Source organism: Accipiter gentilis, chromosome 10 (genome assembly GCF_929443795.1).
Source record: "Accipiter gentilis chromosome 10, bAccGen1.1, whole genome shotgun sequence".
Classification (NCBI taxonomy): domain Eukaryota; kingdom Metazoa; phylum Chordata; class Aves; order Accipitriformes; family Accipitridae; genus Astur; species Astur gentilis.
Genome location: NC_064889.1, coordinates 34,238,227 through 34,260,970, shown reverse-complemented (window position 1 = coordinate 34,260,970; position 22,744 = coordinate 34,238,227). Strand labels below are relative to the sequence as shown.

Sequence of the window (22,744 nt, the reverse complement as noted above, 5' to 3'; positions counted from 1 at the left end):
GTTTGTTTCTCTTAAAAGAACACAGATTTAAAAAAATAACCCACAATTTGTAAAACCATGAATGTTTTAAGTAATTGGGTATGTTAGTCTGAGCAGAAATAAAGCATGAGCTTCTAAGCACAAGGCAAGGTATTTAATGTGAGAAGAATGTAGCATTAGATAAGCATTTAATAGAGAGAGCAAGCTTTGCACAGTTGGTATTAATAGTTGTGGAGGGAGGGAAGTTTTGTCATAGGGTGGGCTATTTTTCTCCTTTTTCAGTTCTGTTTTATCGGAAGGAACTCGAGCATCCCTTCAGCTCTCCCTCTGCAAGTTGGCTTTCCGACTGGTAACATATTTCAGTAGCCTTCAAAGCAACTTTGCAATGAACAACAACTCACTAAATTTTTATTCAGATATGCTTGTATGTTTGTGTTAACTATTCCTTCTATGAGAAGAAAATATTGAATGACTGAGTAAAATGACTTATGTGACTATTTGAACACAGTAGTCTGTTTTATAGTGAATATACCACAACAAATTAGTTCGTATCCATTTATTTGACAGTGCTGAAAATGACTTAAGATAACCGTGGTGATAATTGCTCCCAGATCAATAGCTGGAATGAGATGACGTGGTTAAGAAGGCACAATTCATTGTGGAAACTCATTTCACTCATAGATCCAATCGTGTGCACAAGATTTGAAGTCAATGAGCTCTGCAGGTTTGAACCACAGGTTGATCTCCTTCTGCGCACTTTCTACAGAGTCACTGCCATGAATGATGTTTCTGTGGAAGGAGAGAAACGCATTGTTTGTATAAAAATACACTTTTCAGCAACCTAGTAGTTCTCCACGAAGCATCTACATCTGCAAGACTACTATTTCAGGTACGGTATTCAAATACCCCCACTACAGGAGCTAATTTAAGTCTAGCAGGGTGACTTGGGCTACTTTACTACACCAGCCACTGCCACTGACTGATCTTACATGAAGCTCTGACGAGGAGCTGTATTTCAAGAAAAGTCAGTTTTGTGCCAAGCCATTTTCTTAAGTAGCAGTTACTGATTGTGACCTGCAAATAAAATATCATCAGACTAGGATATCTACGAACAACTTCTAGAACAAAAGTCTACCAACTTCGAGTTTTTAATCTCAATTGACAATAAACTGAGCACATACCTTCCTACTTGAATGCAGAAGTCGCCACGGATGGTACCAGGCTTAGAGTCTGCAGGGTTTGTTTCCCCCAGCATTACTCTCCCAGTTTTAACTACGTTAAGTCCTTCCCATACCTTAAGGAAAAAAGACACACAACTCCTATTAATCCATGCTTATATGAAATACTAAAGATTAATTTTTGCTAATAACATACTTTGCAAAGAGCGAAAGGCTCCACCACTAAAAAAATTAATCTAGCCTAGATTCTCTCTTAGGCCTCTAAAGAAGTCGAAGGGGGAAAAAAACATCAGAACTGAAAGTGATTATAAAAAGGACTATCAATCAACATTGTCACTCCAGTTAAGGAGACACTTTACCAAGCCTCAGAGTTAACTGATGTACAAGGCCAACTTCAAAACCTTTCTGTTGTGAATGGGCAACGGATGAGTTGCAGGCGCTCCTAGTTAGGTACATAGTCAGAAGAGGATGAGATGCTGCTATGGCAATTATATTGTTTGGGGGGGCAGTGCAAAAAAGAATGACACAGCAGATGGGTTTCTGCGGGAAAGCCCTGACCGTCTTTGGCCCAAACCGAGATTTTTTTAGTGCGGAAGATGGGATTGTGGGAATTTTGCTTAAGCCATGCTAAGCATTGTTGTATGCATTTTATATATGCACACCTTCCTCCTTCTTAATAAACAGTAAGTTTCTACTTGATTTTAATTTTGGTTTTCTTTTGCCACTACCAGAACAGGGTAGTCTGAAAAAGCGTTTATGTAACAGTATATCTGAATATTTTAAAATAATTTACAGAGTGAGACAAATATATTTGGGAAAGTAGTCTTTAAGTAGAATTAAGCTGCTTACCATGGCCACAATAGGTCCAGAGTTCATGTATTTAACCAAACCAGGGTAGAAGGGTCGGTCCTTGAGGTCAATGTAATGTTGTTTGAGAAGGTCTTCAGAGGCCTTTAAAAGGACAGGTGTAACATTAAATACCAGTTTCAAAGTATACCACAAAAGGTGTTGCTACTTTACGACTACAGCAGTAGTGACTGGACTCACCAGTCAGTAATAGTATCGACAGTTACCGCAATGCTCTTAGGGGCGTTCCAATTAAAGATCCTAATTTAAAATCAAAGGAGCACACGACGCACCGTCTGTCTTTGTAGTACTGTCAGTGTTGCGATTTGTCAAAATTTTTTTCTTTGCATTACAGTAATCCTCAGCAATAAGCTGAGTGCAAGATGTCTGGATGGTGTTACCCGATACAACCTTTCGCTCAAGGTCATCTCGGCTCTCTCAGTTAGGCTGCATTAAGCCGTCCGAGCGAATTTTGTTCCCTCAGGAAAGGGGAGAGATCAAGCGTTTGTGCTCGATAGGAAGCTCGGCCTGATGTGATCCGGGACTTCCAGCTGTTGGGCGGGTTCGGCATCAGATTCCCGTTCCGATGCAGGAATAAGCCGCGTTGGAAAGCGCACACCATTTCAGGACCCGTTCTGGCAGGTGAGGGGAAGCGTTTAGGACGAGGGAGCCGGCGCAGGCCGTGGGGGGCGACTCCCCGGCTGCCGAGACTTACGTGCACGAACTTCATGGCCACCATCCGGAAGCCCTTCTGCTCGAACCGCTTGATGATCTCTCCCACCAGCCCGCGCTGGACCCCATCGGGCTTGATGGCGATGAAGGTGCGCTCGCAGTTGGCAGCCATCGCGCTGAGGGGGCAGAAGGGGGACGCGCGCGGCTGAGGCCTCCGCCCGCCGCCGCCTCAAGGTCGGAGGGAACCGCCGCCCCGCCCGGGCCCACGTGGCGCCGGGCTCGCCTTGTGCCTCCCCCGGGCCCGGCGGCGTCCCCGCTCCCGCCCCTCCGGCCCGCTCCCCTCCCCTTCCCTCCTCTGCCCTCCGCCGCCCACGCCGCTCGCCCAGGCGAGGCCCGCGGGCCGCCGCCGCGCTCGGGGCTGAGGCAACCCGTCCGCCATGAGGCGCCGGCCGCCGCCGCCGCCGCTGGCGCGGCCCGCACCCCCTCGGCCTCCCCTCACGGAGCGGCCCGGAGCGTTGCGGCCGGGAAAAGGCGGCCTTCGCCTCACCTCGCCTGAGCTCCCGCAGCCGCAGCCGCCCGCACCGCAGCCGCCGAAGAAAGAGGAGGAGGAGGAGGCGGGGGGTGGCCGGATCGCCCGCCCTGCGGAGAGGAGGAGCCGCCCGCCTTGCGGCGCTTAGGGGCGGGCCTGGCGGGGCTGGCGGCTCGCTTCGGCTCCAGCCCGCCCTGCCGGGGGTGCGGGACCGGGCGGCCGCCCGCCGCGCTCCCTCAGCGGCCGGCGCGGCCCGGCTGCCTTCGAGGCCCCGCCGGGGCTGGCAGGCGGCCCGGGGGCAGCTGTCGGCCGGGCTGTGCCCGAGGGCCGGCGGCACCTGTCGCCGCCGCCTCCTCGGGGGATTCTTAACTTTCAGCGCTGCAGCCACGGGGCGGTAAGCCTTTTCCCCAGTGAAAAGATCAGGGAGGTTTAACTACGCTCAACCAGTTTTTATTAAGAGGTACTCGCTTTGCTATTTCCAGAGAGATTCCCGCCCTCTGCTCGCTAACATTGCTACCGCCAGCCTCGCTTAACCGAAGCAGCACGCCTTACAGCTGCCTGAAATTCTGTTTCGCGCAGAAAAGCAACGTAGGGTCTGTAAAAGCCAGCGAGGTCATCGGTGAGTTGGTTGGCATAGGGGAAGATGAAGCCACAAAGTGTCAAAGCGCAGGTGTAAAACTCCACAGTCCCAGGACACACGTCATAACGAGAACTAGGAAGAGTGTTGTTACTCCTTATCACATTTACTACTTGGCCCTTGACTAATGTACAAAACGTCTTTCCTCCTCCGGAGCTAGTTATAATCATATACCATCACTGCAGCTGTAATATTAACGAAATACCCTTTGCAGTACTTGTGCAGTCTCTTACTAACGAGCCACTTGCCCTTAATGAAACTGGACATGCTCAGTCGGACCTCTCAGATGTGCAGGGGTATTGCGTTTCTCTGAGAGATGGCTGACCTCCACCTTCTCTCAGTCTCAATGCGTTAGAAATACTAACTAGGAGCTTTCTGTCAACCCCCACATCTCTAGATAACCCAGATTTCTCTATTTTGTAGTAAGCAAATCAAGAAGGAGAAACCTAGAAAGTAATCCTTCAAGCAAAAATGCAACTGGAACCATCTCATGCACAGGTTTGTCACATGTTCCCTTAACTCCAACAACGTTTAACTTAATTATTTATCTTCTATAACACTGAAGACTTTCAGAAGAGAAGCTAACAACCTCATCTACAGTTTGATAGTTAGGGAATTTGTTCCCTCTCTTTAGATTCATTAATTAGATCTGAGACAACATAATGAAAATTTCCTTTTATTTCACCTAAGAAAGAGCAAGTGTTGTTTCATTTTGTACCATCTCTTTTTAGGAGTTGGGTATCTTCAAAAAGTACCATAAACATGGAATTGAACATTCATTGCACAGTTTAGTATTTGAAACAAGAACAACAAACTTCATGAAACTCTTGCTTTTACCAAATACAATGTTGCAGGAAAATAAATACATAATATTGACCCCAATACATTTCTTGTTCCTCGTCCAATACAGCTAGTGAATATTCGTTACTCAGATTTCTGCAAGAGGCTGATAGTTTTCTCTGACAGAAGCAGACACCTCTACTGAAATACATTTAGCATTATTATGACTGTCTTTCTTTACATGATTAAATAAATTAAAAAAATAATACTAGAGCCACTTATGAAATACCTTATCCAAGAACAGCTTGCTTTGGAGTTCCAACTGTTAAGGAAAGGACGCAAATAAGGACATACCTAAATTATCAGCTCTTCAGCCAGTAAAGCAAATGTCACTCTGTTGTTGCTTTGTGCAACGCCAGAGGACTGCTACACTCAAGTGGCTGAAGGTAGATCTCCCTCGTCCATCCTCACATTAATCTTCTTTTCACATAAAAGGGCATTTCAGAAAGCCTGGCCTATTAATCCTTCCTTAAAATGCTAAATAAATCCTGTGTGGCGTAAAAAAAAAAAAAAAAGCAAGTTGAAACAGTGTCATCTAGAGGAAAGTTCTCATTTTAATCAAAGCTATGCTCTGTGTACAGGCACAGCAAATTCTGGAGATAGAAATAAATGAGCTTTTTTTTCCTGCAGCCATTTTGGGCATGGGGATTCACCTGATAGCAAGTTCAGTCCTCAACATTTGGGCACACTATCAATATATTTACATACCACCAGTTGTCCCCTTACATTTTAACATAATCAACCTTTGACACTGAGCTATTTGCATAATTACTTACCAGATAAATTTTTACCAATTTTTTTTCTGTTTACCAAACTATCCTCTTTGACTACAAAGTGCTTCAGGAAAATATGTGTTATATGCTCTGTGTTTTAATCTCCTATCTCTCACCCCCCAGAAGCAGCTTTTTGAAAGTACAATTCCATCTATAACTTGACAGCTTTTTAACCAAAGCAGCAGCAAACGCTGACTATATTTAATATTCACAACAGAGCAATTTCACAGATTTCTAAGACATGTTTCTACCGGTTTATATGAAGGGCTTCGAAACAGCTAGAGGCTAGCAGCTGCTTACAGACAGTAAGGATATCAGAAGGCAGAGGCTCAGTTTTACTCATAGATCCATTCATGAGCACAGCTTCTGTAATCCACCAGTTCTTCAGGAGTGAACCATAAATTGATCTCTGTCTCAGCACTTTCCACAGAATCACTTCCATGAATGATGTTCCTAGGAAAAGAAAAGGTGGATGTAAAAGTAATATAATCCTCAAACTCAAAGCAAAGCAAGCACTCTTTTTTTTTTTCTTTTTTTTTTTTTGAAGTGGTCTCCATTATGGAGAGAAGTTGTAAGTAATTGTAAATTAGTAATAGGCATAGAGTATGCAGTCCGAGCTTTGGTCATTGTTTTTGTCAATGGGGAAGACCACAACTCAATTTCCATCTTTAGATCGTAACATTACATGGGCACAGGGAATGGCAGCTCCGTGCATAAGATAGAGAAGGATGGAGCACAGTTCCTACATGTATCATGACATAGCACTGGACATTTAGCATCTTTAGATATCAACAGTTTCAACATATACCTTCCAACTTGAACACAGAGGTCACCACGAATAGTGCCAGGCTTGGAATCAAATGGGTTAGTTTCCCCCAGCATCACTCTTCCAGTCTTAACCACATTAAGTCCTTCCCACACCTAAAGAAAAAAAAAAAAAAAAAAAAAAAAAAAATCCATCAAGATTATTCAATCTTAGCAATAGGTAAAGTAGCAATCATTACACAATGCTGTCCATCATGGCACAAATCACCACCCAAATATTTGTAATAGCAAGACATATTTTATCTCCAGTTTTTCTGTCAGATTCTTGAAGCATCTGCTGAAGTGCTCCCCTTCTCCAGAATACCTCTCCTCACCCAGGATGGAAAGAGAACAATTTTAAATCTCAATTTGGTAAACAGCCTTACAAAGCCATCTGCTCATTGAAGATCTAGACGTCCAGCTCAACTATTTTACAAACACCCTATCAAGGAAAAAAAAAAAAAAAAAAAAAAAGAGAAAATCCCTTCTAATGAACCTAGACTAAAAAATATTTTCAAAGTTACTATTGCTTAGTAGTAAAGTAAAAATATTCCACCATCTTTTTTCAGCTTGCTTAATACATGGCATTTCATTGTCGGGACCTTTTGTGCAGGCTTACTGTTTCTCAAGGTCCTAGCTTTGGTTCCCCCTTTACCGCTGCCCTCTTCTTCAACATACCGACTCAAAGAAGAGAAAGATTATGAAAAAAGATTAAAGAAGGAGGAGTGAACAGCACATCTTCCTAATTACAGTATTTGAATCTAGGTTTTTAAGTACTTTTAAAAGTAAATTAGAATTCAATAGGTAACACAATCTTATTGCACATAAGACAATTAAACAGTATGTTTTTCTTAGCTGAGCTTCGTTCTCAAGGACTCACCATAGCTACAACAGGTCCAGAATGCATGTACTGCACCAGACCATCATAGAACGGCCGGTCTTTTAGGTCAATGTAGTGTTCTCTCAGAAGGTCTTCAGAGGCCTGCATTAAAAACCAACCAACCAACCAAAAAAAGCTTACTGTAAGAACTTAAGAGCATACTGAAATCACGTAGATTAACCACAGAGCACCATTAATCCTAAAACTTGCACGCAATTGAAAATTCAGCATTTCTAGCATCTTCCTAGAGTACTTTCGGTTGATATGAATTTGAACCGTTTGCTTTAACCACAGCTGAACTTAGAAAAGTATCTTTTACCAATATAGACGGCTTATGGGACCTGGCCTTTCTTGAAGATATTCAGAGATGTTTATTAGGTATAAGATGCACCTAAAAGAATATTCTCTTCAGACTAAGGACATCAAGTTACTAAAATTAGAGTGCTTAGCATGTCTAAAGCATTTAGCCAGAGCTGGAAATTGGAACTTTTCCAAAAATACCCCAAATATTCAAAGACTTCTCAAAATTTCAGGTTTAATTGTTCTGAAGACTACATTTGTCATTATAGCGCGCTGCTCTCTTTCAAGGCTGCAGTCTATATGAAAAAGGAGGTGCACAAATTAAGGAAAGCTTACATGTATTAATTTCATGGCGACCAGTTTGAATCCTTTCTGTTCGAACCGCTTGATGATTTCTCCCACCAGTCCCCGCTGGACTCCGTCAGGCTTGATGGCGATGAAGGTGCGCTCAGAGATAGAAGCCATCTTTCTAAGCGGGAAGGAAATAAGAGTTGTTATTCCAGGACCAGCAGGCAAGTACAATCACAGCCCTGCGTCGCGTGTACTAGCAGCTATTATTTAATTAAAGCGGCTACCTCTGAAGGTCAGTAACCCATGGTCTGCACTGATTTGATATTTCAGTCACCGGACGCGGGTGTTCACAAGTAAGTTTAAAACAGTAACGGCGTACCGCATACAGAGACGAGCAATTAGCAGATATTAAAATCAGAAAAGCTGTAAGCGGAATGGAAGGTAAAGACCGTCACAGATACGTCTCCCCGAGCCGCGTGGGAGGCTGCTGCCTGCGATTCGGGGCAAAAGAGGTTGAATTACATCCACGTGCATCCTTTTCATCTGTAAACCAGCATTATCGGTCGGTTGCTTTCCGACACCGCTCTGCTGCAAGCGGGTACGAGCCCGCACCTCCGCCTGCAGGTAGCGCACGGAGGGGGGAACCCGGCCCCCGCACCAGCCGCTGCCGTTCCAGTATTGCAGAAAAGCGCCGAAACCGGCCGCCCTTCCCCTTCAGCCCCCGCCGGCCGTCAGGCGGGTCGAGGCCGGGAGGCCCTTCCCCGCGGAACCGGGCTCCGGCTCCCCGGCAGCACCCCGCTCCCTCCCTGCCGCCGCCCCGTCTCACCTGCTGGCGGCCCCGGCTGGCTCTGGCGACCCGGGGCGGCGGGCGCTGCCGGCCAAGCCGCGGCTTAGCCCTGAGCCGCCCCCGCCGGCCGCCGCCCCGGGGCAGCAGCCGTAGGCCCGGGGGCGGCCGGTTACCATGGCGACGGCGCGGCCTCCCGCCCGCAAGGGGGCGCCGGCGGCCGGAAGGTCCCGCGGGGGGCGCCGGTCCGGCCCCCCTCCGCGCCCCCCGCCCCTTGCCGGGACCCCTCCTTCAGCACTCAAGCCTATAGGCGGTGAACCGCGGGTTTCGTTTAGCAACAGGCACGGGAAATCATTTTGGCAAAAATGTCGTTACCGGCCCGCTCTGCTTGCTTGACCTCTCCTCTTTAAAGCAGGCAGTTTTGTTTGGTTTTCGGTTTTTTTGTTTTTCCTGGTTACACGGTAATTGCCTTCGGTAATTTACCCCGTAACGGTTCGGCCTTGAGCGTGTTACCCCCTTGGAGAGGCCCCAGGGTAAAACATCACGCGTCCTCAGCACGCCCTGCCGGGAGCAAATCCCTGCTTCTCCTGGTTTTGTTTCCCGAACTGGGATGAACTGCCCGGGCTCTACCCCCTGGCTCTTCTTGAAAGCAAAATAATGTGGATTTCACTTCCCTCTTCGCAGGACTTAGCTGCTGCTTGACAGGGACAGAGGTTCAGCTTTTTGACAGCAGGGGTTTCCTTACTTGGGATCCCTTTTCTTCGCTACAATCTGCCACACATCCACGTCTTCTAGTTCTGGTGGGAGAAACTAGGTCCGACATAAGCATCTGCTCAAACAACCCGTTTGCTAGTATTCAGGAGTCTTTTTTTTCCAGGTATGACCATACTCTGATGTACTCCTTTTTCCAAGGTCTCTGATTTAATGAAAGATGTTTAAAAAAAACTCACAGCATTGTACAGTCTACAAGTCCCCCTTAAAGTTATTTTGGACTTGGAATTTCTGAGTATTCTCCCGGTAATATCAATCCACTCTATTCTGTTGTTTCAATACACATCTCTTCAAGACATTTCATACTACTAAAACAAACTCTAATGCTGCAATCCTTGCTATGGCAAAATAACATTTAAAAATAGAAAAAAAGGTCTTTAGAAACAGGATGCTTAGAAAAAGTCACTTAAAAGCAACAATAGGACATCTATTTACAGCCTGGTTAAAACCGTGTCATTTAACGATTAAAGCTTAGGACTCGCCATAAGGTGGGCAAGCACTATTTGCAGCTTTACCATAGGTCTGCTCTGTGATCTTTGCCAAGTCTTTTAACCTCATTAAATAAGGGTCATCTTTGTCACTTTTGAGATTAATCCATGATTAGCAGAGCATGTTGTGCATTATATAGTACACGAAACACCACAAAAGTATATGCTTCCTTGTTATTTTTACTGTATAAACGAGCAGCCTTTTTGCTGGTTGAAAATTCTACCGAAGTTACTAAATTACACCAAACATTATGTCTTTACCTAAAATACAAAGAAGTTGAGAGTCTAGACAATTTCCTAAAAATGGACTGATGGTGGGAGAGAAAGTAAAGACCTTCAAAGTCTTCAGTGAGTGAACTCAGTATTATTATTGAGCTCAAGCCATTTACACTGTACTTAAAACCAGTAGAGATTTTTAAAACAGGCCTGAGGCAAAAGACTGACTGTGAATGTCTCCAAACTTCAGGAGAATTTAAACACAGGTCCTAGCTTTATAATGGTCTCAGCTAATAGCCTGTATCTGTACCACTCAGAACATCTGGGGAGTTCTCATCGGGACTCACATTTTGTGCTGCGCACCTCTTGCACCTCATAACCAGACTTGCAAGTCTGACATGTTTTGTTGCTTGTGGCTATACTACTCTTCATTTAGCTAAGTATTGCTATCATTCATCTGTTTTTAGTTTGATTTCTGTTGCGCCTTAAGATATAATGCGCCACAGAATTAAGCTTTTACAAAAATTTCTTCCTCTGGGTAAAGTCCCAGTTAAGCTCTTCTCAGCCCATGCCAATTCAAGGACTAACTTTCTTCCCTAGTAAACTGCAAATCAATTTGCTTTCAAATAAACTGTTATTCCTAGGAAGAGGGAACATAATTTTTCTTATTATCCAGAAAACTAACTTCTTTTTCAGGCAGTTCTTTCCCCGAGAGTGTGAATTGCATTTTACTCTAGTAGTTACCACAGACAGCCACTGCTTTCAAGCTACAAAGACAACACTATCAGGTTTCTTTGTGCAGTTTCATATGCTTGATTAGTTTACTAAATTGACAGATCATCCAGGTCCTTTAATCTCCTTGCAAGCAACTAGAATATAATTCCGTAACTTGTTCTATTTTTAATGAGTTCCTGAGTTTCTGATCTCACGACGACTGCAAGGTGCACATCATAAAATGCGATCACAGTGGTAAGACTGTCAATAAGATACATTTGTACACCACTTAAACTTGGCTCTCAGGTAATTTTTCTATTGTTCATCTTTTTAAATACTTCTTTATCCATGTTAGAAAACCCCCGGGTGACTAGAAAGCAAACACGAGCACAAACGGCTCTCTTCTACCGGTACTCTGTCAGTCTGAGGGCAACTCTAGTGGCAACAGCCTGCCTGTTCAGTGATGGACTCGCTCCAGCTGTGAAAGAAAACCACATCTATCCATTTTGCTAATAGAAACAGGATAAAAATAGCATATCCTCAGAGACCCCTTCCCTTGAAGGCTGTCAGCAGACACCTTGACCCATTTTTGCCGTCTGTCAGAACATAGGTCTTTTGAGCTAACGTATTTGTGCAATTTGTCAAGTATGACAGCAATAACTATAAAACTACATTGAGAAAAGGATCTCTGCTACAATTCAAGATGATTGGTATTTTTATCCTCACAATAATCTACAGTTGTTTAGAGCTGTCCTCACATTAGGCAGTATTACGCATGAATAACGTGGTGAGCTCTAGATTACAAGTCCACTGCAATTAGGTATGGCCTGCCAACCTTGTCCTGAGAGCAGGACGGAGTTACTTCTCAGCTTTGGCTGTTTGTGGTCTTCCTACAAGATTTAGTCAGGCTCAGTAAAAAAACCCACAAGTCAGTAGCCCCTACCCCAAAGGCTCTCAGTGTCTTCCGCAATACAAGCAACTGAGGCAAATGGGAAATTCTGTATGACGTAAAGGGAAAGAAATTATCAAAGACAGCTTCCCTCAACAGCCTGGCATCGGGTAAAGATTTTAAGCTGTGGTAGACAGCAGGTAAACACAGAGAAGTTGCAGTTTTTCTCAGTGGACAACTGCTAAAGAGAACTATGAAAAAAAGAATCTTTTCATAGGGATCATTTCCAACAATTTCAATTGAGGAGATGCGAGTAGTAGAGTACGCATTCTGTCTTTTAAAAAAATATTCTTTTAGCTAAAGTGATGTAATTTTTTTGGTCGTAATTAAAAGGCAAACAGCTTTTCTTTCCTTCTGCCATATTTACAAATAAGTTTGTACTTTAACTGTCTATGCCCTGGCCCCACTATGTTAAATATTAGCTTAGGAGGAGGATGTCTAAACAGAACTCACAAGAAATCCACAAGAAATCTTCTTGTCATTCCTGCGCAGACCCACTAGCACAGTACATAAAAAGACAATGCAGCACATGCATTTAAAGCACAGTTACTGCCTTAGAATCGGTCGAAATGAAAGAAAATACAGTGCAAACCTCTACTGCTCTCCAGTGGAAATTAACGCAATCACCACAGTTAAAGTTCCACCACTTCTCGAGCTTTTGCATTTTTTAAAACAGTCGTTTCTTTGTTCCTGTACTGCCGCTGGCCCACCGGACTCCTTAGCAAGCTTGTACATGAAATACTTTTACCTAATGAGAAACAGTGATTTCCCCAAACATTAACTGCATGATAAACGTGAGGGATGTGAGGCAACTCTGAGGCTCTTCAATCTCAGTAGATGTTTTCAGCGTTACCGTACACGTCTAGAATAGCTCACGTTATTCCCATGGCAAAACACAGGATCCAGAATGGAATTCACCCTTCCAAACCCTAGGAAAACCACTCTCTCTTAGCAAGCGCGAGATGCTTTCTAAGTCGTGTTGTCGCGAATAAAACAGGATTTCTGGTATTAATTTATCTGAAGACCATATCAGAAATAAGAGGTTGGCCGACACAGCGCGGTTTGGGAGCTGCGAAGCCCTAACATCTGGTTTTAGCTGCCTCACTCATCCCTAAACGAACCGCTCGACCGACTTCTGCCTCCGCGGGTGCGACAAACAGGCGCTAAGGCCTCCACGTGAGCTGCCAGAGAGCGTTTCCTTCACCCTTCCACCCGAAGCGATGAAGATTAACTGCGCGGTCCCTCGGGCTCCCGGCCGGCCTCCCCGCCGCCCCGGCCCCAGACGAGGCGGCCGGGGCCTCCAGGGCCGCCCGGCTCCCCGCAGGGCTCGGCCCGCCGGCCTCAGCGCCCCCTTCCCCAGCTCCCCAAGCCCACCGCCCGCCTCGGCACTGACGCGGCCTAACCCTCTCCTCTCGGCCCAACACCCCACCTAGGCGGCCCGGCAGCCCTTCGGTCCCCAACGCCGGGCGCCTACGGCCTCCTTCCCTCACGGTGACCCGCAAAAACGTCCCGCAGACGCCCCCGGCCCTTCCCGGCGGGTGAAGCCGTCCGGCCGCCATCACCGCCCCGCCCGCCTCCCGCTGCCCTCACCGCGGGGGCTCCGCCCCCCGCCCCGCCCCGCGTGACGCCGCGGCCCCGCCCCGGCGCGGCGGGTGAGGTCAGTGCCGTGCGCCAGGGCCGCTCTCCGCCTCTCCTCCTCCCCCCCCCCCCCCCCCTCCCCTCCCCGCCTCCCGCTCGCCCGGGCTGCAGGCGAGGCCCCGCCGCAGAGGGAGGAGGAGACGCCGGGAGCGCGCTGAGCCGCTGCCGCCCCGCCGGGCCCCGAGAGGGACGAGGCGCTCTCCGGCAGCCATGGAGCTGGCGGACGGCGTGGTGTACCAGGAGGACCCCGGCGGCCCCGGCCCCGCCATGATGTCGGAGCGGGTGTCGGGGCTGGCGGGCTCCATCTACCGCGAGTTCGAGCGGCTGATCGGGCGCTACGACGAGGAGGTGGTGGCCGAGCTGATGCCGCTGGTGGTGGCCGTCCTGGAGAACCTGGACTCGGTGTGCGCCCACAGCCAGGAGACCAGCGTGGAGCTGGAGCTGCTGCGGGACGACAACGAGCAGCTCCTCACGCAGTACGAGCGGGAGAAGGCGCTGCGCAAGCAGGCCGAGGAGGTGAGGGGCGGGCGCCGGGCCCGGGGGCTGCGGCGGCGAGCGGAGCCGGTGGAGGGCGGGGGCCCGTTCCTGAGGCGGGCGGCGGCTCCGGGCTTCCTCCGCGGAGGCGGCGGCGGAGCGGGGAGGGGGGGAACTTCCTGCCCTCGGCGGCGGCCGAGCCGCTCCTCCCTCCGGGCCGCCGAGGAGAGGCGGGGGGGCGGCATGCGGTACCTGGGCCCGGGGTGCCCCGCGGCCCGGCGGCGGCTCCTTGTCGGCTGCCGGGCGGGGAGGGGAGGGAGCCCGGAGGGCCCAGCGGGTGAGGGGTTCGTGTCGCGACGTGTTTCTGGGAGGAGGGAAGGCGGGGAGCTGCGTGTCTGCCCCCGCTCCGCTCGCTTGGCCTCCGGCGGGCTGCGCCGGGCCCGGTCGTGTGGTGGCTGGACGCGGGTGAGGGCAGAAGGTCGGTGGTCTCAGTCGCCAGGGTCCGTGGCCCTGCCTGCGGGACTCTGAAGTCGCTGTCCGGGAGCGCTGCGAAGCGCTGCTCTTCCAGTCAGCAGGTCCGTGGAAGAAAAGCGGCACCGCTCCGCAGAGCAAGCGTGGAACCGTGTGCTGGCGGCTCCGCTCTTTTCGCTTTCCCTCCGGATTTTCCTCCGTGGCAGGAGGTGGATTGTCCGTTTCGGATCGGTGGTAGTCACAAAAAGAAAAAAAAAAAAAACAAAAACCAGTGAGAAGGCATTGCGAAAAATACGGAAATACGTGCTGCCCAGACTGTAGTTCTTCAAAGTTGGTGCATAAAAGCTGCAGTCGGCAACAGGTGGTGCGGACTGTTCAATGACATAAACTCTGACTTGGGATGTTACTACACAAAAACGAAGTAAAAATACCGAAGAATCGCTTCAGCAGAAATAAGCTGGTGAAGCATTATCTTCTGTGAGATTATGAAGCGATACAATAGAAAGCGGCTGTGCAGGATAACTTCCTCCAGCTCATTGTCTCGCCAAACTCCTGTAGGAAATTGGATTGACAGCATTATCTGTAATAGAACAAGCCATCTTATGAGTCTATTTCCAGACTTCGTGTCCTCCGCTGACCTTCTAAATTTTCCAAAAATTGGAAGAATAACCACGCTGAGGGTAAAGACAATACAGACAATGAAAACTTAATTTGAAAAACACTAGCCCTGTACAAATATTTGTATACGTTATGGTTATAAGTGAGTGCAAAATGTTGTCTGCAAATTGTTCCAGGACTTCGTTGGTTTGTTACGAAGTAATGTGGTGTGAATGGTGTGTCCCCCACAACTCTTGGACCAACAGACCATTCATCCTCCTTGTCAAACGCGTAGTTGTTTTACGATGCCTTATGGGCTTCAGTCTGGGGACTATTGCCATAAAGACTTAATCACTAGCTCTGACACAAGCTGCATGTAAAAGGCTTTTTTAGAAAACATGTTTTATTTTTATTAAGAGAGTAAGAGGAAGGGAGTGATAAGTATTTTCTGAAATAATTCAAGAGAAAATTAGGCTTGAAACACAGGCAGCATTTGCCAGATTGAAAAAAGCAGGCCCTGGCAGCAGAACAGAAACTGTAACAGTATGGTGAAACAGAGTATGGTGTTAATTGTGGTGGTGTGGCTCTTCAGGAGCTGTACGTACTTATGTTGGCAGTGTACTTCGCTGCAATCTCCATTTCTTTGTGTCGTGATAAATTAACTTGAGGGGACAAGCATTATGCAGTCTAAAAACTAGTACTCCTGCTGCAAGACAACTTACTGATGCTTTCTCAGTTGTAAGCGCAAAGGTCATCTTTTTGTTACGTGCCGAGGTCAGTTATGCTATACCTACGTCAAAATGTCTGTCACGGATAAAGCGTGGTATGTTCATGAGGGGTATGCATTTTATTCAGACTTGATTGTAGCAACTATTTTTTCTGAATGTTGAGATAATGCGATGGGTGCAGTACGGTTGAAATGAAAGGAGGGAACGTGAATATAGCACTGTTTTTCTTGGACAACAAATTATTGGCTTAGTGTGTTTCTTTCATTGTGGAGGTTGCTTGTGTAATTTGATAGCAAAATGGAGAATTTTGAGCTACTAAGTTCAGTATTCCTTATCATCTGTTCTGACTGTCCTGAAGAATTAACGTACCTTCTTTTACTTTCTGCTTGCTGTTGTAGGAACTTATATTTGCAGTAGTATCTTGACAAATATTAATAGTCTACTATTTGAATAGGAATCTCCTTGCACCATTATCCTAACTTGCCTCCTTTGTTTCCTGTACTGAAAAAGTGTTACTAAAGAAACATCTTGAAAGTTGTTAGCCGTTGACTTCTGTTAAGGTGACTTTAAAAAATAAAGATGATTTCAGAGGTTCTGAGCCTACTCCTCAGTCTTTTAGGTAACAGTCATGATCTTTTTAGTTGCTATGAAGTCACTTGTCTGACTTTTAACATGGTACGTTTTGGGATATAGCTAAAGAAATAGAGGAACCAGCTGTTCTGCTGTTCTGCTTACAGTTCTGCATAATTTATCTTCCCACTTAGTGAACGTTAGGCTGCGTGCCCTGCCACAAAGAAGTGGGAGAGGAAGAAGGATTTGGGGTTCTGCTATTTTATAAACTAATAGGTTTTACTTCTACAGAAGTATGCTGCTCCGTACCTGGGGCTGTGTAGCTAGCAGAAGGTGTTTTATATGGGCTTGGAAACAGGATAAAATCTTCTCCTTTTAGCCATGTTAAGCTGTCTAATATATCTTTTAGCTTTGCTGCTGTTGGTGGGATTAAGCTGTTCTTGAAATCCCATGTTCAATTCATGGTTGCTACTTTTGCCATCATGAAAAAGGATTTACCACCATGAAAATTAGTTTAAGTGATAGGGTCAACTCGATGGCTGCCTTTTACTCTTCCCAAAGTTAATTTTCTTCTTTAGGATTGTATGTGAAGTGAACATTTTCCAGTAAGAGTTTATAGGTATTTTTAATTTATGAGAAAGCAAAATTGATATCTGTTATACAGAAAGCTTGCTAAAATAATGTAAAATTTACTAGGTTGTTTTCAGTTACATGTATTTTTCTGTACCCCCAGTCCAGCTGACCTGGCTTCGTAGTTAATTTTCTCTACCTACTCCAGGAAGAACGTGCCATTGGTTGAAAAGCTGGCATCATTGCAATAAAAGTTACTGAAGGACGTGTCATAGGGTAATAAAGACTGCCAAGTAGGTGGAACCCTGACATCAGATATGCTTAGTATTGCACCTGGATCCTGTGATGGGAAAACAGGTTAAAATATAAGGAAACAGAAGATGACATAAATATCGGAAAAAATGTTTTATTTGGCTAGTACTGTATTATGAAGTGATTAAATGGTTGTATGCATGAGAGGGCTCTCCAAATGCGTATGCCGTGCTGTTCCATTGTGTAGTCTGAGTTCATGTTTATTGCAATGATTATTGCTGTAAACTTTAAGTAGATTTAAAATTGATTACATAAAGACTTCTGAATCTTACTTGTGAAGTACTTTTTCATACTTTTAATTGAAGGTCTTTAAGAACAGGTTAGACAAATGTCTGTCTGAAATGACATAGTTGGTACTTCCTGGAGAAAATGAGAAGGATTAAATGGGAGTTGCCAAAGATAGTTTATGAAGGTATCACAGGCTTGGATTTCAGCAGTAGGCCCATGCAGAAAGAGGCGTGCATCATATCCTGTGCTTACACCTCATTATGTCCCAATCAAAATTGGGATCCAGGCATCAACAGTGCCCATCAGAGCCTTGAAGCAAGATGACCTTTCAAGGGCCATTCTAGCTGCATCTTCTGTAATCTTCTGGTATTCAGTCTGTTTTAAAGAAGTGTTGGTGTCCTTCAGCTTGTTCTTTTAAAAACAAAACAAAAACCAACAAAGGGCACCAAACCAATCTTAATTTCTTGTTAGAGTTGTAAGATGCAGCTTTGTGGCCTAAACAGAATGTCACTTAAAACTGAAGAGTTAGGGTTGGGGTTTTTTTTGTCTGCCTTGGTATTTCATGTAAGCAGTAGCTCTGGTTGAAAAAAGAGAATGTCTAGTATCCATGTATTGAGTGGCTAACGTGCTCCTACATATGCTGCTGCGTTCCTGTTAAACAAGGCAGAAGATGTGCAATACTTGAGTGTATTGTCAATTTAAATTAAAAAAAAAAAAAAAGTCTTTTATTATGGGTGCTCAGCCTATCCTTGGCTGCTGTCTAACTAGTCCTTCCATCATAGTCATACAGGCTTAGTCAGGATGAGATGATCAATCTCCTGGGGCTCTGCCTGTGTTAATACTATCACCAGAAGGAGAGATGAAACCAAACAGATACATTGAAAGTCTAAAGTACTAAATCTGTCATTTGATCTGGTATAGTTTTCAGCAGAGGAAAAAAAATTAACCAGCTCTAGTTATAAAAATGTTTTGAAGAGATGTAACTTACATTCTAACTTTAACAAAATGAAGGTAAACTAGTAGAAGATGACAAAACACTTTAATACAAAACCAGTTTTAATACTTGAAGAACTTGAGAGGAAATACAAAATGATATCTTTGGTTTCATGAGTAACGATGACATTGATGGCTTTGAATGGCTGTTTATTCAAAAGTGTAGTTGTCACTGGCCTTTTGCAAGTTATGAGACACATCTGACTTTGGGAAAATCGTCAGAGAAGCAACTAAACAAAGATGTTACAGTTTTATAATTCTTCTTTCATGTTTTCCCATGTTTAATTTAACAAACCATGTTGGTCTGCAGCCCCAGTGCCAACTTTGTGTCAAACTTTGAAGCCCTTCTTATAAAGGGAGTCTGCTAAGAATAAGCCAGACATGACTTGAATCTTTAATATTAAAGGGGCAAAACTCTTGTATCATTTACTACAAAGGAGACATGAAACAAGTTTTAAGTTTGAGGTTTTCAATATTACATTGACAAAATAATATTCCCAAACTTTATGTTGAGGGGGTAGAAAGGCTTTTGCACATCTGTCTTTTTGAAGCGGGAGAACTCACTTTAAATCGCAGAACCCAAAGCAGTGCTACCTGGGCTAGTGTCAGCAGTTTATCAATTGCCTCATGCTTTAGCTTCAAGCACAGTCATATGAACACCATGCCTCGTCTGGTGATAGCTGTGGAGAGCTTGTCTGAAAGGAACTCTTGTTCCACTTCATAGATTTTTGATGCGTTTCTACATCTGAAGTAATTTTTAAGCAAAACTTCTTCTGATGACCCTGCTAAACTGAAGCGCTTTTCCTAGGGTTATGAGTTTCTGCTTTTGTAAAAGCTTAAAACACATTGGCTGAAGCTTAGTAGTAGTTCATTAAAAATTGATGTGTGAGCATTTGAAGTATTTTTCCCACTAAGTTTTCCTAGCAATATGTAGGGAAAAATTATATTTAAATAAACTATAACATTACTTTTTTTAAGTTACTGCCACCTCTGTCTCTTTGCTTCCACGTGGTACCGAGCTGCAGCTTGCTTTCTGACTCCTTAGCTCTCTTGGATGTTTGGTTTAGGGTATTTTTTTCTGCAAAGGCTTCTGGTATGCTTTTCCTCCCTGTATGATGAGCCTTCTGCGTAACTCGTGTTTGTGGCCTTGCCTTCTCTTTGCAGTGCAGAATAGAGAGTACTACCTGACCTAAGACTTCTTTCGGTATTAGAAGTATTCTTTGTGCTACCACTACACACTGGATTTCTGAAGTTTTTGTCTAAGATAAAAGCATAATTTTTGCTATTAAAAACTGCTATAATGATGAGTTGGTAACTTTCATGTTATAAAATGTAAGCACTGATATATTTGTCAGTGAACTCCAGAATATTGAGAGACACAAAGTTGGTAAACAAAAGTAGCAGAAGATGATGGAAAGCACAATTGCAGATTGCTTGTAAATAGTTTTCTATGCAGTTGACAGATTGTAGGAGATGGTTATTAAGTATTTGATGAAGACTCTGAGCATTTTATAACCTATCAAATGATAACAGAAATCGGGTGGGAATGAAAAGATAGTATGTCATTTTGGTTGGCTCTATTGCTGGCATATCCCTACTGCAGTATCTCTACCTTCATGGCTTACAGGTGAAGATATGCTTGATATGAGGATACCAAGGCTGTCTGTATTCGCATGTGCTGGCAGGCAAGTGTGTGCTGTTAGGAAAAAATGAAATAAGTCACGTTTACGTTAGTCCCAAGCAAGCTTCTTTGAAATAGTTGGCACTTAGTTGATAGTGATTATACAGAGCAACCTAGGTGGGACGCTTGACTGATGGACATTGGACTAAACTGGTGTCCTTCATGTTTAAATGTGGGCTATAGATCTGTTCTGTTGTTTTGGAAACCTGCTTGCACTCATCCTCGCTGTGAAGGGCTGCTGTGTTGTTTCCTACATGCTGCTTGAAGTGACAGTCTTTTTAAAAACAAATCCAGGGATGACTATGTATCTGTTCTTTCTCTTTGGAGAAATAACTTTGCTCAGGCTTTTTAAAAAAAAATCTGTAGTTAATTGTTGAGTTTAATTTCCCTTTTTTTGTTTAGAAATTCATCGAGTTTGAAGATTCTCAAGAACAAGAGAAAAAGGACTTGCAGACCAGAGTAGAAGCATTAGAATCACAAACTCGACAGCTTGAACTAAAAGCAAAAAACTATGCTGATCAAAGTAAGTAAAATATATTGCACTCCCTTTAAGTGACATTAGTGCATTTTAAATTTCATTCTGTAAAATGGTAACACATATGCGAAATATCTGTGCTATCTGATTCCTGTATTTTGACAGATAACTAGGTTTAACTCTTGTGCAAGTTTGTTTTCCTTAGAATTAAGGCAAACAAATTGAATACAAGCTTGTGACTTGTAATCTGATTCTTCTGGTATCCTACTTGTCTTGTTTTCCTTTTAGACCATGCTGTTTTCATGTTTAGCAACTTTTTCAGGAGATACTTAGAACTTATTCCCTTGTTAGTGTTCATAAAATAAGCTAATTTTCTTGCCATTAAACTGTTGTCTGTGCTAAAAATAAATGTAATCTTTGGGTTTAGAAGCACTACTGGAATGAGAATGCCATTGATGCTGATTCTCATGAGCTTTTGTATAGTTTCTGCTGAATTATTTATTTCTGAGGCATTTAGTTTTTACAGGAAAAGAGTTAAGGAAGAACACTTCCACTTCTAGAGATGTTCTGTGTAATTTAGGAAAACTTGTATAAGTTTTGGAAGAAAGATAACAGTGACCAGTGTTCCTGAAATACTGAAAGTTACAATGTGAGTATGTTGTAGCTTAGGTGTTCTGCTGGACTGCTTATCCAGGTGCATGGTAGTTGAATGAAACTTGCACCAGTTTTTCTACTTCTAGTTGAGTAAAGGGTAGAGGAAAAAAACCAGTCAAACCCACAGAAATCTTCTCTTGTCATTTTATCTCCCCCATCCCACAGTCTTATATTGAAGATGAAAGACCTATGCTGCTAAAGATGGATTAATTTTTTTGCCGTGAGTCTGTTAAACATGCAATGAAGGTTATGATTTTTGTTTTTGTTTAACCTTTTCAGCTTTTCAGTGTAGAAGTAACGATCAACGTGAATTAATGTGAACATTTTGTCAAGCTTATAAGCTAACTTCTACTGACATAAAACTAGCATGTCTATCAATATACAGGTTTTATTGCTGGGTCATGTGGAAATGTAAAGTAAGACCGTATCAAGCGTGATAAGGTTGAGATAAGATCAGTTTCTAAAAGTAGAGTGCCAGTTGTTAAAATAGCCCCTTTTCACTATTCTTTCTTCAGTTCTACTTGACCACCTTTCCTGCCCATAACTCAACAAGTTATAGCTCTCTTTTTCAACTTAAGGTATAATAATCTTCCTGTAAAGTTTAATTTTCAGTGGCATGAGTGAGTCTATAGCAGGGTTGGAAGTATTAGAGCACTAGTGTTTAAGATCAATGTAGGTGGTATGCAGAGCTGAATCTTTTTGAAATTTGAATGGTTTAGAATGCTTGGGCAAATCTTAGAGGCATGTACTTCAGCTCCGTTGCAGTTAAAATACTCTCAGATTCTGTACAGACAGTGATGGAGGAACACGTCAAGCAGTCTTTCCTAGAGAAAACGAAGATGGTTGATTTCTAGCAGTGTATCTTTACAGATCAAGTCAAGCTAAAATGGATAATTGTAAAGCATGTTGCAGAGACTTGTATCAGAGTTGCTATGATTCTTGTGAATGGAAGTGTGTGTGTTTAAAAACAGCAGAAGAGAGGAAAAGAAAACATTGGAACAAGAGTTGAGTGGTCTGTTTTGGTAACAAAGGACACTGTTTCCAGAATGCCTGTGCTCTAAGCCCACAGCCCAAACAACTTGTTAATGGGAGACCCTGTCCTCCAACAACAGGATTATGGCATCAAGATCGCATTATGTCGCATATGCCATTACTTTTTCTGTTAATACAATAAAAAGTACAAATTAGTTGCACAAAAAAGAAAACTCATTTGAATTCCTGGCACAATGTATGTGGCAGCATACCTGGAGTTTCTTTTACAGAAATTGCACTTACTATATACTGATGTACATAATGCCATTTTATACGGTTCTGTGAAACTGTTCATGTGAAATTCTTTTTTTTTTTGCCTTGAATATTAAGCCTTCAAATATATGTATGATTTTAAACTTTTAATTCCATTATGTGTGTACGTATCATAATAATGAAAGTATTTGCATGAGAAAGTCAATTGTTCCAGTAGAACCACTGAGTGTTGGCTAGAACTACTTTTTTTATAAGATAGTGTTGTTGAAAACAGTTACCATAACAACATAAAATTCTGATGTTAGGCTATTGACTTTTAAACCGTTCCAAAGTCTTTTTATTGGAGAAAAACCTTTTGTGATGACAAAAATATAACTTTGGAGAAACAATAGGGCTGTGTTGAACATTGAGTTTTGCTTATGATTTGGGTTGATAAGTTGTCTGGGACAACATGAAA

General features: G+C 44.0%; 3 protein-coding genes across 7 annotated transcripts in view; 1 reads left to right on the top strand and 2 right to left on the bottom strand.

Annotated features, from left to right (window-relative positions):
• Positions 1-520: 520 nt before the first annotated feature.
• LOC126043300 (nucleoside diphosphate kinase) lies at positions 521-3,328 on the bottom strand. Its single transcript, XM_049811450.1, has 5 exons — positions 3,223-3,328; positions 2,719-2,851; positions 2,007-2,108; positions 1,161-1,273; positions 521-768 (listed from the first exon to the last, which is right to left on the bottom strand). The coding sequence occupies exons 2-5, from the start codon at positions 2,845-2,847 to the stop codon at positions 651-653; spliced, it is 462 nt and encodes a 153-aa protein (XP_049667407.1). The 5' UTR covers positions 2,848-2,851; positions 3,223-3,328; the 3' UTR covers positions 521-650.
• A 1,173-nt stretch (positions 3,329-4,501) lies between these two features.
• Positions 4,502-8,709, bottom strand: LOC126043298 (nucleoside diphosphate kinase-like). Of its 2 annotated transcripts, none has more exons than XM_049811448.1 (5): positions 8,556-8,709; positions 7,775-7,907; positions 7,139-7,240; positions 6,263-6,375; positions 4,502-5,907 (listed from the first exon to the last, which is right to left on the bottom strand). In XM_049811448.1, the coding sequence occupies exons 1-5, from the start codon at positions 8,690-8,692 to the stop codon at positions 5,790-5,792; spliced, it is 603 nt and encodes a 200-aa protein (XP_049667405.1). In that variant the 5' UTR covers positions 8,693-8,709; the 3' UTR covers positions 4,502-5,789. The 2 variants fall into 2 exon arrangements, with proteins under 2 accessions (XP_049667405.1, XP_049667406.1); XM_049811449.1 differs by lacking the exon at positions 8,556-8,709 and adding an exon at positions 8,014-8,505.
• A 4,669-nt stretch (positions 8,710-13,378) lies between these two features.
• SPAG9 (sperm associated antigen 9) overlaps positions 13,379-22,744 on the top strand; it is a 65,945-nt gene continuing 56,579 nt past the window's right edge. For all 4 annotated transcript variants that reach the window (XM_049811953.1, XM_049811950.1, XM_049811951.1 and 1 more), the window contains exons 1-2: positions 13,379-13,805; positions 20,316-20,436. In XM_049811953.1, coding sequence (XP_049667910.1) covers positions 13,500-13,805; positions 20,316-20,436 — 427 coding nt within the window. In that variant the 5' untranslated portion in view covers positions 13,379-13,499. The remainder of the gene's footprint in view (positions 13,806-20,315; positions 20,437-22,744) is intronic.